This window comes from Vipera ursinii (genome assembly GCF_947247035.1).
Source record: "Vipera ursinii genome assembly, chromosome: 1".
Classification (NCBI taxonomy): Eukaryota; Metazoa; Chordata; class Lepidosauria; order Squamata; family Viperidae; genus Vipera; species Vipera ursinii.
The window spans coordinates 324,889,508-324,908,301 of NC_139512.1; the positions used below are offsets into that span (position 1 = coordinate 324,889,508).

Here is an 18,794-nt window from a genome sequence, read left to right on the forward strand (position 1 = left end):
AATTATGATTCATCATTAACATATTGGGCTTATTTTAGAAGTTAGGGTCATTAATATTCCAGTTCAGGAATAAAGTGTAATTTACATATGAACCTGAGTATGGTAGTGAATAGATACTAGGGATCTGATTATGTACACTTCCAGGTTTACTAGCCACTAGCACTACAGATTAAAAGGTATTATATAGAAGGGGAATGAGAAAACATGGTCACGTAAACTTTCATATATAATTCTAAATCGTGCAAATTGCAAAAATAAAAATTCGTTTAGAAGTACTATGAAGAAGTAAATCCAATAACTTATGCTGCTATGGAATTCATTTGCTGACTTAGGCCATATCAACATAGCCTAATATCTGTATAGGATTCCTGTGAATTCTTTTTTGTTTTTAAGAACCTTGGTCCTCAACATCCATAAAATGGAGAAAATCCTCTCTGACTTTCTGCAACACTGTCTTTCTTTGCTTTGCCACACCTTCAAGAACATACAATACCAAAATACAACAGCAGAAGCAAGAACAATATTGTATTACTCTGATTCCTCTACTATTTTTTCCCTTTGCAGGAAAGCTTGGTTGACCAGCGTTGGAAGTCCTAGCTCACGCATTGACCGGACAAATTTTTCTAATGAAAAGGAAATTTCAAAACTTGAATTCTCTGGATTCACCACAAGATACTAATAAAAGCAAATCATAAAATTATCTTACTTCCACCATTGCATCAAACATTCTAAGTCTCCCTAAAGCAAATTAGGAAAATATAACAATTATCATATTTACATTCTGGCCAAATGTTTATGTGGTGTGTTAAGGCAGAAAAAAGTATTACTTGGTTAAACTTTTTTTTCCTTTACAGATAGTTTACAGATACCAATTTGGGTATTATTAGGCATGTTGTTTTGCTATCATGTGCATGTTTATTTGGAAGTGACTCTTTCTGTATCCAACAGGGTTAGTCCAGATAATTATACTGTACTGTATATATGCCTGCAGCTTTAAGGATCTGCCCCAAATGTAAGGGTGGAATGATTTACATCTTAAAACTAATATACTGTATATGACTACATTCAGTGAAATAATTTATTAAACCTTAAATATTTAATTCTGGACACTCTAAACCAAATGTTTTACAACAAATTAAAACATTTTTAAAAACCTTATCTAGTTCTCTGGCCAATGAGCTTTCCTCTCCCTACAGTAGTCCAATCAGAAGCTATCTGTCATCTTTATTCCTAGATGGAAAATACCAAATCTGTCACATTAAATTTTGAAAAGATTGTTGGTTGTATTTTTGCACATGAGGTAGCTGTGCTGAAATAAATTTTGAGTGCCATAAAATTAGTTTAACTCTTGTCAGGGTGGAGCTATTTCCTCTGTGTTGCTCCACTCCTTGCTTCTTCTGTTTTCAGGTTGGCACCGTCTACATGTGTGTGGGTGGGGGGGGAATTCCATGCCTTTGGCCTTCTTACTAATGTTTTTTATTATTATTATTGAGCTTCCTTTCTTTGCCTTACTGTTGTATTGAGGCAAAGCAGATTAGAAGAACAGATACTGTAGTCAGGATAATCTGAAAGTCAAGAAACAGCTACTTGAAGAGGTGTGAGCTTTGACAAGTGCTTGTGATGCCAACCTCTGACATCCCCCAGCTTAGGAAATACTTAAATGTGCCCAGTGAAAGGAAAATAAAGTCTGAGAAAATTATTTTTAATCCAAGTGAGAGGAGCATTTCCCAGTTGCTTCTGTGAGGTATTCTCAGTGTGATAATGGAAAAAAGATGGAGATAAAAACTGAGCATTTTCCATGGCATTGTATATGATCATTGACTCTAGGTTTGCTCCTTCAAATATCAAGGCAGAATAGAATAACAATGGATCTTTATTTTCACTTGAGCCAACGATATTGGTAAATTGCAAATATGCAAAACTACTGACATTTATACTTATAATCTAAGCAGATATTCCGAGGAAACTATTGATCTGACTCATTAATAAAGCATGAATTCATTGCTAATTCAAATGGGCACTTGAAAAGGCCTTCCATGTGTATGAGGATGGGTATTTTTTCCATAACCAGATTAATTTTAATTGGTTCTTTTATTCAAGTTCTTACCAGCTTAGTAAGTTGTTATAATTCCAAACACACACAGCTTTTGTGATCATCTACAAACATCCTTTGTTAAACTCCTTAAGAACAACCCTCGTAAATCTGAAATGCAAAATGGCAAAGATCATGTGTAGGTCTTGTTCATTAGCCAGAATATGTTTCTGCTGGGAAACAGTCTGTATTTTCTCTTGGGCCATAATGAATATGAACAATAATAAAGAGACACACGGAGCTGCTCAAAAAAAGTTTTTTCCCCCTCATTCTGTTTTGCTTGTTTGTTATAGGAGATAAAAAGATAATGTAAGATTTGTGCAGAATCCCACAGGTATCTTTGTGTTGCAAATGTTAGGTAAAATACACAGGAAGATTATTTTATGGATCTCATTTTTTCACTTGTCATGTTTGTATATTTAAACTCATTCCATATCCAAGCAAACTTTCAAAACCGATGAATCAGAAATTCTAGTACAGCATCTCCCTGTTTAATATCCACCCATCCAGTATACCCAGAAGAAGCAATATGCAGAAAGCTGCTGTCCTGATGCTAAACGTTTTTCAGGAAATGGTTGGGACCAGTGGAATAAAAATTTCTAAAATGATGTAAAGAGCTAGAATTTCATGGAAGCTAAATTTCACGAAAATTAATGGGCAGTAATATAGGAAATCAATGTATGATTCAGGAAAAAGGGAGGCAAAGACCAACATCAAGAATAGAAATGGATCCATTCAGAACATCCATGCAGAAATGGATTAAAACTGTCAATGCCCTAGATCTAGCAGACCAGGGCATATGCCAAAACATTTTACCGATGAAACAGCTCATATTCATTAAGAGTGTATTCATTGGAGTGGTAAATGAGTTGGACACTTACTCAGTTTTTATGAATGAGTTCATTCTTGTTTAACTGAATATAGGATAAATCTCTTGGAGGAGTAAGGTGAACTGCTTGTTTGTTGGACCCTTGTGAATTGTGATGAAAATCTGCCACAAAAAAAACTAGACTGTATAGGAGATAGGTACTTTCTTCAGGGATGTTTAATTCGATCTTAAGCTTCCAAAGGTCTATTGAATACAGTATTCAATAACAGTATTTTTCCAAACAGTATTTCAGAATCATTAATAACAAGTAAGCCCCAAGCTTTATTTGATAATGAAGATTAATTGGATCCTTTCAATGTTAATTTGAGATTGGATGAAGAGACATAAACGACCCTGAGTAGCATTGATGGATGATTTATACCAGGGATTAACTAAGGAGAATTCCCTTTTGTTTTTGTTGGACCTCTCAGCATTATTCAGTAGTGTCAAAGAAGAATTATTTTGCATTGGTTCCTTGTAATCTCTGCAGAAAGAGGCTACGTCTTATCCTTCTTTTCACTTTTTTTAAAAATCTCCCTTTTGTCTCTATATTTTTAACAATACACACACACACACACACACACACACACACACACACACAACTCTTTGTGTCTCTCTTATTGTAAACTGTAAGTAAGTGGAACACATCCCAAAACAATTTTGCCCAATAATTCTATAATTTAAATATGTCTTATAATACACCAGTGTTTCTTGACCTTAACAACTTTAATATTTATGGACATCAACTCCCATGCCAGCTGGGGATTTTTAGGACTTGAAATCCTAAAACTTACCAATGTTGAGAAACAGTGTTAAACATGATAGAGAAAAATGATCACTTGTAATTTATAAGGACCAACTGCCAGCATGCTAGATTTATAGGGAATGGGGACAGGGAGAGAAAGGAAACCAGTGTTTAGCAATAAGGCCTGCCAGGTATCAGCTGCTGATTCATTTCTGCCCAGCCTCTCTACATGATTGATCTCCATTACTGAAAGCAACTTCACAGTGGTTGCTTCAGGCAATGGACTGACTCCACCAACCAGGCTGGCAATTTTAGATGCATCTGTTATATGGTTGAAAAGGTTGTTTTGATGCCAGGTTAAAATCTTAAATAGAATATCAATGATAAAACGAACAAACACATAAAAACTTTATCCACATGCTGGAATTTATTATTTATTTGTATCTCACCTTTATTATTTTAGAAATAGCTCAAGCTGGCAAACATACCCAACATACCTTTTATTATAAGCAGAAATAAATGTCTGTGGATTTAAAATGTTTTAATTTTGCTTTTAATATTTTTTTCAAATTATTAAACTTTCAATATAGTGATACGTTGAAGGAAAACATTTTTAAAAATGAAAACAGAAGTAGCCAATTATGCAGTTAGACCTAGAAATATAACATTTGTCATCACAAATTTTAGCTACTGCTAAAAAGTATAAAATTAGACCCCAGCTACATTTCTTTTGATAAGGGATGCGGTGGCTCAGTGGGTTAGGACGCTGAGCTTGTTGATCAAAAGGTCGGCAGTTTGGCAGGTCGAATCCCAAGTGCCGCGTAACAGTGAGCGCCTGTTACTCGTCCCAGCTTCTGCCAACCTAGCAGTTCGAAAGCACATAAAAAAATGCAAGTAGAAAAATAGGGACCACTATGGTGGGAAGGTAACAGCGTTCCATGCGCCTTTGGCGTCTAGTCATGCCGGCCACATGACCACAGAGAAGTCCTCGGACAAACGCTGGCTCTTCGACTTTGAAACTGAGATGAGCACCGGCCCCTAGAGTTGGAAACGATTAGCATGCATGTGTGGGGGAACCTTTACCTTTACCTACATTTCTTTTGAGCAAAGGTTCCTCAGCAGTGACACCTTCATTGTAAAATCCCAATCAATTAGCCTTTTCTCTCTTGAAAAAACAGTGACATCCAAGTGAAGGGGAGCCAGGGAGGAATTGCTCATGTATGAAATAATATTCAACATTGTTGTCAGTCATATAAAGCTGCACTGGAAAAAAGCTTTTATAGATAGAACTGCACAATTTTCTTTAGTCAGAATTGCAATGCTGTATGCCATCAATGCAATAATAAGTATAGGGTAATTATTGAAACAATATAATGTATAAAGATTTATAACAATATAATAAAAAGGGGGGAAAACAGGCCAGGGCTTCAGTTGTATGGCTATAGTCACCATCTTGACTTTTTAAAATACCTGATGCCTTTGTTATGGAGCTCTTGCCTATAATTTTAAGATCACTCAGCTGTACCAATACTGACATTGTGGAAAGAGTGTAATAAGATTAAGTCTCGTTCTAGAATATTATGGGCAATTGTTCCCCCCTCCCCCCTTATTATAGTGCTTTGGTTTGTAATACAGATTAGTACTATATGGTTATGCAACAACCTTTACTGTGTTGGCTATTGTATTTAATTAAACAGTCATTTATCTAATGCTGCTAAATACATTAGCGCACATTAAAGGCAAAGCTTTTACATGACAGAGATGTCCTAACCTAACATCTTTAGTGATGCTTTAGAATATATAACCCAACTGAAGAATACCACCAGGATTCAATGGCTTCAGCAAATCTGTCTCCAGCATTGCCCAGCCACAATGGGTAATCCATGTGTAGAGCCAACAGCTTCCCATTACTGAAGCATATGCTTCCAAAGAAGAAAGCCATGCTGTGATCATGGATAATAACTGATGGAATTGATGGAATTAACCTACAAAAGTCTACCAAGCTCAACCTCTGCCAGCCTGGTGTTTTGCAGAACTATTGTATTACTATTTGCAAATTTCTTAGCTAGCAAATTCTGCAATTTGTTAGAGAATCTGCAATCTTTTCACATATCCAGAAACAGCTGATAGAAAAAAAACTAGTTTAATCTTCTAAAAGTGTTCAAAACATGTAACCATAACTTCTGTACTTTCCCTTGTGTGCTCTGAATTTTTAAATCTAGTACCCATCACATTAATTTTTTAAAATCTAGTCAATCTACTAATTTTGTTCAATTGCAGCAGAATAGCTTGGCTGGATCTTAACATGTTATTCAGCTTTCTATAGTGAGAAAAACATGTATTCTCACATAGATTTCATCCTGGCTGGTTGCAGCAGGTTTTGGTCACTTCACATGACCCTGGGACACTGTGACCATCATAAATATGAATCAGTTGCCAAGCATCTGAATGTAAATCACAAGACCCTGGAGATGCTGCAACATTCCAGCTGATTGGTGCTTCTTCTGGGCTTAGCAGAAGCACCAGGATCAGTGCCGAGCTCCAGGTGGAGACTGGCACTGATCCTGGCGCTTCCACTGAGCCCTGACAGCCCTGCAGCTCCAGCCATCTCTCGCTCAGGCTTGTGTGGTGCTGCCACCAGTTCAACTCATTCCTCCCCTCCCCTCCGCTACCACTTCTCTAGGATGGTCACGTACCACCTGCCAGGTGCCAATGTACCACAGGTGGTACCCGTACCACTGGTTGAAAAGCCCTGATTATGCCACTATGCTTTGGCCAATGTGGGTTTGTAAGGCATTCAGAAATAGTGCTTTCCCAGATGTGAGCATGAAAATAAAAGATGTGACTACTTTGAAAGTTTAAAAAAAGGAAGCCTCATTGGTTCTTCTGCAGAGGGCAAAGCACCTCTTGCAAAGCCTTTGTCCAACCACACTTGACAGTTTATAGACATAAATACTAAAGTTCCACAACCAGCAGCACAGGAAAACTCTAAAAGCTGATCCACACTATCTCCTTGGGCTTCTTGGGATGTTCTTTACCCTGCAGCTCACCAATTTATTTTTTCTGAGCTGGTGGGCACACTTCCAAAGCATGCATTGTGCTGCAGCCATTCACTCCCACCCACACCTTACTTTTCATTTTGTAAGAAGGTGTCTCACATCTCAACCCATTTTCAAGGTTCATACAATAATAAAGTCCAATGGTTTATATTTTGAAATAAAGAAATGGATGCTGAAGACTATACAAACAAGTAAGCATATGTTCTCTAAAAGTAAATATAAAGGTAAAACATTTAAAGGTAAAAGGTTTCCCTTGTCTGGTGGTGTCCAACTCTAGAGAGCAGGGCTCATCTCTGTTTTTTAGCCGAGGAAGCCAGCATTGTCTGAAGACACTTTTGTGGTACCTATTTATCTACTCATATTTGCATGCTTTCAAATTGCTAGGTGGGCAGGAAATATGTTCTCCATTTTCACAGATTTTCATAAAATAGAGAACATATTTTTATACTTTCTACTATTTCACTATTTTGTTGCTTATGCCAGGGGTCCCCAACCCCTGGTCCATGGACCAGTACCAGGCCGCGGCATGCCAGCAACCAGTCCACACAAACAAGAAAAGCCCCATCTGCGGGATGCAGGCAGCACACAAAACCACGTACCCTCCGGTCCATGGAAAAACCTCTCTCCATGGAACTGGTCCCTGGTGCCCAAAAGGTTCAGGACCTCTGGGTTATGCTAATCATAAAAGTGTGGCTATGTGCTACTAGCTCCAGAAATTCAGGAATTCCTATTCAAGGCTATTTCTGAAACCATATAGACTGGGCATTTAAAGCGTAAAATCACATGAAATTCAAGACACTATAGCCTGTTGTAGTATATTTACTTTATATATTGTATCTGCCCTGGAGAAATGTGAGAAAACACACTTCACTTTTATAAGGCTTCACTAATGCAGTTTTTTTTAAAAAAAACCTTTCTCTTTGATGATATCAATTTCTCACCCTACACAAAATTTGGCTGTTTTAAGGAACCAACTTGGACAATTACATGTAGCAGAGATGTAATATTTTCCAAAGTGAAAAAAGCCATGATTCTGAATTGAAGGCCAGCGGAACATTTAAAACCACTCCTGGGTTGCTGTTCCCACACAAACATTTAGCTGTTATATTTACTGCTATAAATATATAAATAGAATTCAGGGTAGAAAAAAGTGGTATTTTTAATAATCTTGGAAGAGACAAATTTTTACATAAAATTAAAATAGGTTAAGTACTCACCACTTCCTCACCATTATTCCACAAAAACTGCATTCTTGTAATTCTGTTTTATTTTTAAAAGAAAGAATAAAAGTGTAGTGACAATTTCCAGACATTTCCATAAAATACACCTTTTAATAACAATGTTTTGATAATAAGTGATAATCCATCAGAAAACAAGAAAACAATTAGATTACAAACTCTCTATTAAATCTATCCTATCTAAGTCACAAATCTTGTTGACAAAACAAAGCATAAAATAGGTTTGTAAAGGCCTAAAGATATTTAGAAGTCTTCCAAAACACCAGCCTTTCTGTCTTTCTCATCCCATTTCAAAATGTGCCTGGGATTGATCAGGGCTATTTTTACTATTTACAGATCTATTTAGACATCAAGTGAGAGGTGTTGAGCAATGCCTATGGCTGTAAATCTAGGACTCACAAGGAGTGTCAGCCAGTGAAAGTTGTTTTTAATCCAATAGCTGATCACAGACAATTATTAGCTACTCAGGGCTCTTTTCTTCTAATTGTAAACTTATCAATAATTGAGTCCTCATCCTATTCATAACCCCAGGCTCCTCTGGATTTGGGCCTAAACAAACAACTGATTTTTGTTACAGGAGAAATAGAAATATATTGGCTTTCCTCTCCTTTTATCTATTTGCCTGTATACACGTTTATGAACATTTGTCCGTTGTTACACAACAAGATCCCACAGGCAATTTGGAAGCAGGTGGTGAAAAGAGGTTGATAATTTAAAAATATACAAACTGTACTGAAAGTCCTAATTACTTAATTATTTGTTATATTTATTACTTGTCTTTCTTCTAGGAGCTCAGGTTGGTGTATGTATCATTTCTCCTCCAACTTTTGCCCACAATATAATAGGGAATTCTGGTTAGGTGGTAGCTCAAAGTAATCCAGGAGGCTTTTATTGTTTTGGTAGACTTCTACGTTGGATTTCACTAGTCCACAGGTCTGCAACCCGCAGCTCCGGAGCCACATGCGGCTCTTTCAGCCGTCTCCTGTGGCTCCCAGTCCTCTGCCATGTGCAGTCCCGAAAAAAAAAGTGGGACTAAAAACGTTCAACCAATCAATTCAAATATGCAGGGTAGGTGCATATCTCGCTTGGCTCCACTCTTCAGTCAAACCCTGTTCTGCACATGCGCGCATGTACACGCATGCGCACACATTTTTTGCACCCAGTTTTTCCTTTTGTGAGGGAACCGGTTCCGAGTGGCTCGTTCACTGTTTCAGGTTGCTGACCCCTGCACTAGTCCTATTCTCCCCTCCCCCCAAACCCCCCCCTCCTCTTGCCATTTCTTATCTTTCAGATGATGTTTGGCAAAGGTTATCAGTTTTGTAGGCAATGAAGGAGGAGTTTTGTTGGGATATTGTGTGTGTTAGAGAGTTGGATGAGAGTTGCTTGAAGAGACTCTACCAACTGAGAATAAGGAACAAAACAAGGGGAGACAATTGTAAAACAATTAAATGTGTTGCCTGGTCTGTGATGGGTTTTAATTGCTCTATGTGACTGAACTGTAGGAATAATTGTGAAGAATAGGAGGAAGCACCACAACCAAGACAATGGTCAGATAAAAGCAACTTGAGTCCAAAACAGAAATGTAATTTGAGAAAATATCTCGGACTTGAGCCTCCCTAGGAGAGCATGTTCAGATTTGCAAGATTCTGTGCCTGTTACCCTGTAATAAAAGTAGTATTAGCATTCATAGCTTTGGTTTTTCAGTCTGATCTACCCTGAAGGACTGATACTTCTAGACTAGCAGGTACTCTTAAATAGACAGGTATCCTGTTCCAGGCCAACCATACACAAATATACAAAGGTGTGGTTTTGTTCTTTTTTACTAAATGAGGCTTACAAGCACACACACTTACAATATAGAAATGAGATTCTCCAAAAAATTCAGCGTTTGGCTTACAAGTGTTCCAAATCAAGGTGGCACATAGGAGGAAAGTTAGGTGAAGTCCAAGGATCAAGCTTGTAGTGGATTCACCAGTCAATCCAGGTTCAAAGTTAGGGTTGTAAGGTTTACAAGTCAAAGCACAGGGATTGAGAGTTAACAGATGGCTTGTCACACATGGTGAGTAAATGAATGCTGGTACACAAGCAAATAGGCATTTAGGCCCCTTTCTTGTACCATGCCACCATGTCAGTATCATGGAAGCCAAGTAGCTGGCAGGTGATGCAAAGCAAAAATGTAAAGCAAAACTCCTTATATAGGGTTTTTTTCTGAAGAGGCATCTACCATCATTAAAATTTTCTCTGTTCAGGGAGGTGGGAGCAGCACTGGTGTGAGAATATATTACAACTGAACATCAGGGGAGGGAAAGTCAACCCAACCCAGTGCCAGAGCTCTACAATTGGCTGGAGGGCCTCTTAATTGTTGCTGCTAGCTGGCTGGGGAGTTCTGGGGGGCTGAAGTCCACACCCTAAAAGTGCCAAGTTTGGAAAACACTTTTTGTTGTTGTTAGTTGCGAAGTCGTGTCCGACCCATCACGACCCTATGGACAACGTTCCTCCAGGCCTTCCTGTCCTCTACCATCTTCTGGAGTCCATTTAGGCTCACGCCTACTGCTTCAGTGACTCCATCCAGCCACCTCATTCTCTGTCGTCCCCTTCTTCTATTGCCCTCAATCTTTCCCAGCATTAGGCTCTTCTCCAGTGAGTCCTTCCTTCTCATTAGGTGGCCAAAGTATTTGAGTTTTAGCTTCAGGATCTGGCCTTCTAAAGAGCAGTCAGGGTTGATCTCCTCTAGGACTGACCGGTTTGATCGCCTTGCAGTCCAAGGGACTCGCAGGAGTCTTCTCCAGCACCATAGTTCAAAGGCTTCAATTCTTTGGCGCTCAGCCTTTCTTATGGTCCAACTTTCACTGCCATACATTGCAACTGGGAAGACCATAGCCTTGACTATACGCACTTTTGTTGACAGGGTGATATCTCTGCTTTTTAGTGTGCTGTCTAGATTTGCCATGGCTTTCCTCCCAAGGAGCAAACGTCTTTTAATTTCTTGGCTACAGTCCCCATCTGCAGTGATCTTGGAGCCCAGGAAAATAAAATCTGTCACTACCTCCATTTCTTCCCCATCTATTTGCCAGGAATTGAGAGGGCCAGATGCCATGATCTTGGTTTTCTTAATGTTTAGTTTCAACCCAAGTTTTGCACTCTCCTTCTTCACTCGCAACAAGAGGCACTTTAGTTCCTCTTCACTTTCTGCCATTAGAGTGGTATCATCTGCATATCTTAGGTTGTTGATGTTTCTTCCGGCAATCTTAATTCCAACTTTTGATTCATCTAGCCCTGCCTTTCTCATGATGTGCTCTGCATATAAGTTAAATAGGCAAGGCGACAGTATACAGCCTTGCCGGACTCCTTTCCCAATTTTGAACCAATCAGTGGTTCCGTGTCCAGTTCTCACTGTTGCTTCTTGGCCCGCATATAGGTTTCTCGAGAGACAAATAAGAGTACGCCCATCTCTTTAAGGACTTGCCACAGTTTGTTATGATCCACACAATCAAAGGCTTTAGCATAGTCAATGAAGCAGAAGTAGATGTTTTTCTGGAACTCTCTAGCTTTCTCCATGATCAAGCGTATGTTGGCAATTTGATCTCTAGTTCTTCTGCCTCTTCGAAATCCTGCCTGTACTTCTGGTAGTTCTCGATCCACATACTGCTGGAGTCTAGCTTGTAGGATTTTAAGCATAACTTTACTAGCATGAGAAATGAGTGCAATGGTGCGATAGTTTGAACATTCTTTGGCACTGCCTTTCTTTGGAATTGGAATGTAAACTGATCTTTTCCAATCCTGTGGCCACTGTTGAGTTTTCCAAATTTGCTGGCAAATTGAGTGTAGCACTTTTACTGCATCGTCTTTTAAGATTTTGAATAGCTCAGCTGGAATACTGTCACCTCCACTAGCTTTGTTGTTGCTCAGCTTTTCTAAGGCCCACTTCACTTCACATTCTAGGATGTCTGGCTTGAGGTCAGTGACCACCTCATTGTGATTATCAGGGACGTTAAGCTCATTCTTGTATAGTTCTTCTGTGTGGTTTTGCCACCTCTTCTTAATCTCTTCCGCCTCTGTTAGGTCCCTGCCATTTTGGTCCTTTATCATGCCCATTTTTGCATGAAACGTTCCCTTCATCTCTCCAATTTTCTTGAAAAGATCTCTGGTCCTCCCTATTCTATTGTTTTCTTCTATTTCTTTGCATTGTTCATTTAAGAAGGCATTCTTATCTCTTCTAGCTATTCTTTGGAATTCTGCATTTAATTGGGCATATCTTTCTTTTTCTCCCTTGCCTTTTGCTTCCCTCCTTTCCTCAGCTATTTGCAAAGCTTCCTCAGACAGCCATTTTGCTTTCTTGCATTTCTTTTTCTTTGGGATGGTTTTGGTTGCTACCTCTTATACAATGTTGCGAACCTCTGTCCATAGTTCTTTAGGCACTCTGTCTATCAGATCTAATTCCTTAAATCTATTTGTCACCTCTACTGTATATTCAACAGGGATATGATTTAATTCATACCTGACTGGCCTAGCGCTTTTCCCTACTTTCTTTAATTTAAGCCTAAACTTTGCAACAAGAAGCTCATGGTCTGAGCCACAGTCAGCTCCTGGCATTGTTTTTACTGACTGTATAGAGCTTCTCCATCTTTGGCTGCAGAGCATATAGTCAATCTGATTTCTGTGTTGACCATCTGGTGATGTCCATGTTTAAAGCCGTCTCTTGGGTTGTTGGAAAAGAGTGTTTGCTATGACCATCGTATTCTCTTGACAAAATTCTATCAACCTGTGCCCTGCTTCATTTTGTACTCCAAGGCCAAACTTGCCTGTTATTCCGGTTATCTTTTGGCTTCCTACTTTAGCATTCCAATCCCCCATGATGATAAGAACATCATTTTTTTGGTGTTAGTTCTATAAGGTGCTGTAGGGCTTCGTAGAACCGGTTAATTTCATCCTCTTCAGCACCGGTGGTTGGGGCATACACTTGGACTACTGTGATATTGAATGGTTTGCCTTGGATTCGAACTGAGATCATTCTGTCATTTTGAGGATTGTATCCCAGTATTGCTTTTCCTACTCTTTTATTGACTATGAAGGCTACTCCATTTCTTCTGAGGGATTCTTGCCCGCAGTAGTATACCTGATGGTCATCTGAATTAAATTCACCCATTCCTGTCCATTTTAGTTCGCTGATAGCTAAGATGTCGATGTTTAGTCCTGTCATCTCTTGTTTGACCACGTCCAGCTTTCCTTGATTCATGGATCTTACATTCCAGGTTCCTATGGAGAAAAAATCTTTACAGCATCGGACTTTCCTTTCACCACCAGACACATCCACAGCTGAGCGTCCTTTCGGCTTTGGCCCAGTCGCTTCATTCTTTCTGGTGCTACTAGTACTAGCCCTCTGCTCTTCCCCAGTAGCATATTGGACGCCTTCCGACCTGAGGGGCTCATCTTCCAGCGTCATATCGTTTTGCCTTTTGGAACTGTCCATAGGGTTTTCATGGCAAAGATACTGGAGTGGTTTGCCATTTCCTTCTCCAGTGGATCACGTTTTGTCAGAACTCTCTGTTATGACCTGTCCGTCTTGGGTGGCCCTGCACGGCATAGCTCATAGCTTCATTGAATTACGCAAGCCCCTTCGCCACGACAAGGCAGTAATCCATGAAGGGGGGAAAACACTTAAGATGGATCTTTAAGCACTGTCCAAAATTCTCAATAACAGTTTACCTATTAGTAGCCTCACCGTCTTATTTTCTGGGCAGCCCTCAAATGTGGCCCCATTTATCTATTTAAAACATGTGTACAGCGCTTATCTTAAACCAAACTATGGGTGGCTTACAATCAAAACAAGACCACATATGCATAATAAAAACAATAAACCCAATGCCCAAAAAAAAGCCCATAGAAAAACCTGGCACTTCAGTTATGCTTTCCTGATACAACATACACATTCTTTCTAACCTCACCCCATGTAGAAAGCATTACAACAGTCAAGTTGCAACAATGAGCAACAATTGACCATGTTTAGAACTGCCCTATATTTGCATGAATGGTGCAATATTGTTGCACATTGTTTGAACTTTGGAAAATGAGTTTTCTATTGCTCCATAATATAAAATAAATCATAATTATGCTTAGATCACAGTATATGTGGAAATAATCAAGTTTAAACAAAGTGAACCAAGATACTGAGATTTCTTTTTATTCAAGTCTGGCGAAGATTTATGAGGCTTTCTTTTAAGTCTGATGTCACTGACCATTTTATAGCTCAGCCAAGTACTCAGCAATCTTTGCCTTGCTTCAATAGTCTTCTAATATCTAAAGGAGGAATCAAATTCATTTTAAGGTAGCTCAGAGAGAATATGTATTCATATTTATTTTAATCATTCTTCTAACTACAATGAAACTTATAGCTGGGGCTGTGACAAATAAATATAATTACTTCAATATTTCCATTAAGCATTGAGGATTTCCTAGATTTCTGTGTACACAGTCCATTTGGTATATGATAAATATGTTCCCTAACAGCATAATACTAAAAGGGATCCCTGCAACCAGGCATGCAAAAGAGAGAGAGAGAGTGGGAGAGATTACCTAGGCAAGAAAAAATTAGCAACTATGTTTCAGGACAGGGATCCCCAATCCCCAAGACATAAATTGATACTAGTCTGTGGCTTGTTAGGAACTAGGCCACACAGTTGGAGGTGTGCGGCAGCTGAACAAGCAACTCTAACCCTAACCACCACCACCCCATCTGTGGAAAAATTGTCTTCCACAAAACTCATCCTTGGTGCCAAAAAGGTTAGGAGCCACTTCTAGGGAATTAAAAACAAATTCTGAAGGAAAAAATTGTTTCAGATCATAGAGTTGGAAAGGGTATTTAGTCTCTCATGTCCAACTGCTTGCTCAATGCACAACTCCAAGGTAAAGTATCTCCGACAAATGACTATTCAATCTGCTTGAATATATCCAATAAGGGAGAGCTCATGCTCCTTTAAATATCTGGTTCCTTCATTGAACTTATTTTATTGATGGAAAAAATTGTAATGTTCATGCAGAATCTGCTATGCTACTGTTCTGTAGTTTAAATATAGTACTGGATGTCCTGCAATTTAGAACAATAGAAAACAGATCTTAACAAATGCTATGTAACAACTATCTAATATTCAAAAAGTGCTAGCTATTTATTTGTTCGTTTGTATTCCACCTTTATTATTTGTACAAATAACTCAAGACATTGAACATATCCAACATATCTTCCTCCTCCTATTTCCTCACAATAACAACCCTGTCAGGTGAGATAGGCTGAGAGAAAGTGACTAGTCCAAGGTACCCAAGCTGGTTTTAATGGCTAAGGTGGGATTAGAACTCATGGCCTCTCATTTTCTAATTTTGCTCCTTAACCACTACAAAAAAACCTGGCTCTCTGTTGTATCTTCTAATTATCTTCCACTCAGCCTTCTCAAGGGTAAGTAGCCCTAGTTCCTTCAATCTGCCTTTGTAGTGCTGAATTTCTTGTCCCCTGATCATACTTGTTCCTTTTTTCAGAAGCTATTTTTATTTGTCTGAATTTGTCTTAAAATTTGGAGCCCAAATCTCGTTACAGTGCTTGAGGTAGGCACTTTGCTATATTGCTTGCTCCTGCAATGATAATTGTTGAGGATTTCAGGAGCCTCAAAGGTTAGTTACTCTGTCTCATCTCTGATCATTGCCTTTTAGCAGACAGCAAACTTTTACATTTGAAGGGTCCAGCCTGCATAAGTTTCTTTTTGTTCTTTGTAAAAATAAGTCACAGTCTGTTTTGTCTTAGATAAAAGCCATACTGTATTCTCTCTGCTTTCAGGATCCACTCTCCTGTTTTGTGTACCACAATGTGCCTTTTTCTTCTGGTAAAGTCTCAGATCGTATTTCTTCTACAGTGACCTGAAAGCTTTTTTTGTTTTCTACATTTCTTTTTTCAAGTAGTCATTCCTGTCTGACTAGACATAATAAATACTTTAAAAAAAACAGTTTCAGCATGTTTTAGTCTAAAAATTTAAGGTTTGATTTTCTGAGTCTTCTTCATACTTCATCTTTGTTTCCATGCCATCTACGTATAATACTATAATGCATTGTTTCTTTCAGATGTTTTAGGTACCTCAGACAAGCACCTGACCAGTCTCATCAGAACAGTGTTAAGCTACAACAAAAGGGGAAGGTAGCAAAAATTCAGAACAGAAAATGCAGCCAACCATTGGCTTCAAGAAATCAGAAAAAAATGAGAGGCCAGGAAATAGAAATAGAAATAGAATTCTTTGTTGGCCAAGTGTGATTGAACACACAAAGAATTTGTCTCCAGTGCATAAGCTCTCAGTATACATACAAGCAACAATTGATAAATCATGATCATAATAATAAAATACATAAAATACAATCATCATAAATCATAAAATACAACACTTAGTGATAGTCATTCAGAAGCTCAGAGTTTCACAGGACCTCATAGCAGGGATTCCAGTTGTGGTATTTAAAACCTTGGATGTTTTTAGGCCAACATAAACAGTATGGAATTCAAAAAGCAAGGACTAATTCCTCACTGAGTATGGGGTTGGGCTAGAATTGGACTAGTGTCCTTTCCAACTCTTATGATTTTATAAATCAGTAAACTAAGGCAAATGTGTTTGCAGATAAGATTTGTATCCCATCCCATCTCTTGATAAACTGTTGAAAACAATTCAAACCAAATATTGTCGTAAAATCCAAAACCTAACCTACATAAAATAAAACAAGCATTTATGGAAAAAAATGTAAAGATGTATTACAGGAAAACCACAGTGAATATTATTTTACTCCCACTACTAACAATACGTGCCACTGTGCTGCCTGTTACACTGCAGTTCTGTGTTGAGCTGTTCAGAAATTAGTCTATTAAAGTTTAATGTTGAATAGAGGCGTGTGCACTCAAAGCAGCTGTGTATTCCTTTCCTCCTTCAACCATGTGGCACTATTCAAACTTGGCCAAGGTAGGTTGTCTGTTGCTTAGACTCCGCCCTTTACATTCTTTCTCTGCCTCCCATTGGGGCTTGGTCACTAAGCAACCACTTAACGTGAAAGCTTGGGGCTACAATTTGAAACTACAGGCCCTGCCATTCTGCAGGGAACTGTATATTGGATCCCTTCCTCCCACTTATCTCTCTCTCCCCCACCCTGTTGGGCCATCCTCATGAATCGGATGATAGAGACCAGGTTTAGGAAAAGAGCACCGCTGTCCCAATAGTAAGTGTTCTGATTTGGGTCTTCCAGAAGTACCACCATTAGTGAGTGGGTTGTCTGGTATCTCTGCCTCAAAATACAGTGCTCTGAAAAATCAGGATCTTTATCCTAGTTTGTGGGAACCTATACTTCTCCAAGGTTTATTGGGTTTGCGGAGAAGCAGCAGAATACAATTTATTGCTTTATCAAACAAACCAAACACAGCAGCATTTATTGGTGGTAAAAGGAAACCAAGTGAGGCAGAAATCAGACAGGTGAAGTGGCTTTTGCAGGCACAGTCATGGGGGAAAAATAACTAAATTTCATCATAAAATCATTTCAGCTTCTTCCTTTGAAAGTGCCCCAAATTGCCTTGTGATTGGCCTTCCCTGTGTTATGGAAAATACATAAATCAAAAGTAGACTTTCTAACATAGTGCTTTGCAGGTGCTGGACTACAAGACCTATTGCCCCTAGCCAGCATGGTCATGCTGGGGGATTGGTCAGATTTCTAGTCTACCACGTCTGGAAGCTGCCAGGAAAGGGGGACTCACTAACAGCCATTGCAAGGTGGGAGGGATCATCTGAGCTTTCAGATAATCAGGACTGGAGATGGATGCCAGACCTTATCTTAAGAAAGTTGGGGAGAGTGTTTGAGGAGAATTGGTTGGGAAGCGATAAAAGCAATTAGAGGAAGAGAGTCAGGCCAAACCCTATATATGCCTAGCTGATGAAGATGCTGAGTTGCCCTACTGTGTCAGAGGCTGTTGATAAGATCATGAGTCTAAGAATAGTAGGGGGATGGTTATGTCTGGAATGTTCCCAGGAAGTCATTAATAAGGCTGGAGGTAAGAGGCTGTAGTTGATAGGAAAGGGAGGGAAGGAGATACAGAGAGAGTAAAAGCTTGGGAATATGAAATATGGGGGCGGGGGAGGGAGGAGGAATGTTGAATGGAGACAGCCAGGCTCATTTTATAAGAAGGATTTTCTGAACAGCCGCTTCTAATGAATGACGCAAGGATATTTCTGATATCTTGTTGCTCAAAAGGTGACAGTCCTGCTGGCAGTTGTGCACTGGAACTGTGAATAACTAAGAGCTATGAGGCTTGAAATTGCTAACATCAAACCTTGCCTCTAGCATTGCTGGCACTTCTGATTGTACCAATGATATCAGGGGAATGTTATCGACTATATCTAGAACAGTGTTTTTCTAACTTGGCAAATTTTAAGATGTGTAGACTTCAACTCCTAGAATTCTGAGATGTGCCCCCAAAATGGTCTAGAATAATTACAGGAGACTCAATTCATTAAATAACTAATTAAGCAGGTTATCTGGATCCTTTTCACTCAAGGTTCACCACCTGGATAGCGTATGGAAATGGTATTGGTTGCACTTTTGGATGATCTCTGGCATGGGCAGGATGGTGGCTATGCATCTATCCTTGCATTACTTGACCTGTCAGCTTTCCATACTATTGATCGTGTTATTCTTCTGGACCTCCACTGAAAAATGGGGATAGGTGGTACTGTACTGTGCTGGTTCACCTCCTTTATACAGGATTGGTTCCAGTTGATGGTGATTG

The 18,794-nt window shown here is 39.1% G+C and overlaps 1 protein-coding gene across 3 annotated transcripts in view; it reads left to right on the forward strand.

Annotated features, from left to right (window-relative positions):
• The window catches only part of ACYP2 (acylphosphatase 2), a 74,800-nt gene extending 73,417 nt beyond the window's left edge, over positions 1–1,383 (forward strand). For all 3 annotated transcript variants that reach the window (XM_083363047.1, XM_083363045.1, XM_083363046.1), the window contains one exon: positions 565–1,383. In XM_083363047.1, the coding sequence (XP_083219173.1) occupies positions 565–679 (115 nt within the window). In that variant the 3' untranslated portion in view covers positions 680–1,383. The remainder of the gene's footprint in view (positions 1–564) is intronic.
• The last annotated feature ends 17,411 nt before the right edge of the window (positions 1,384–18,794 follow it).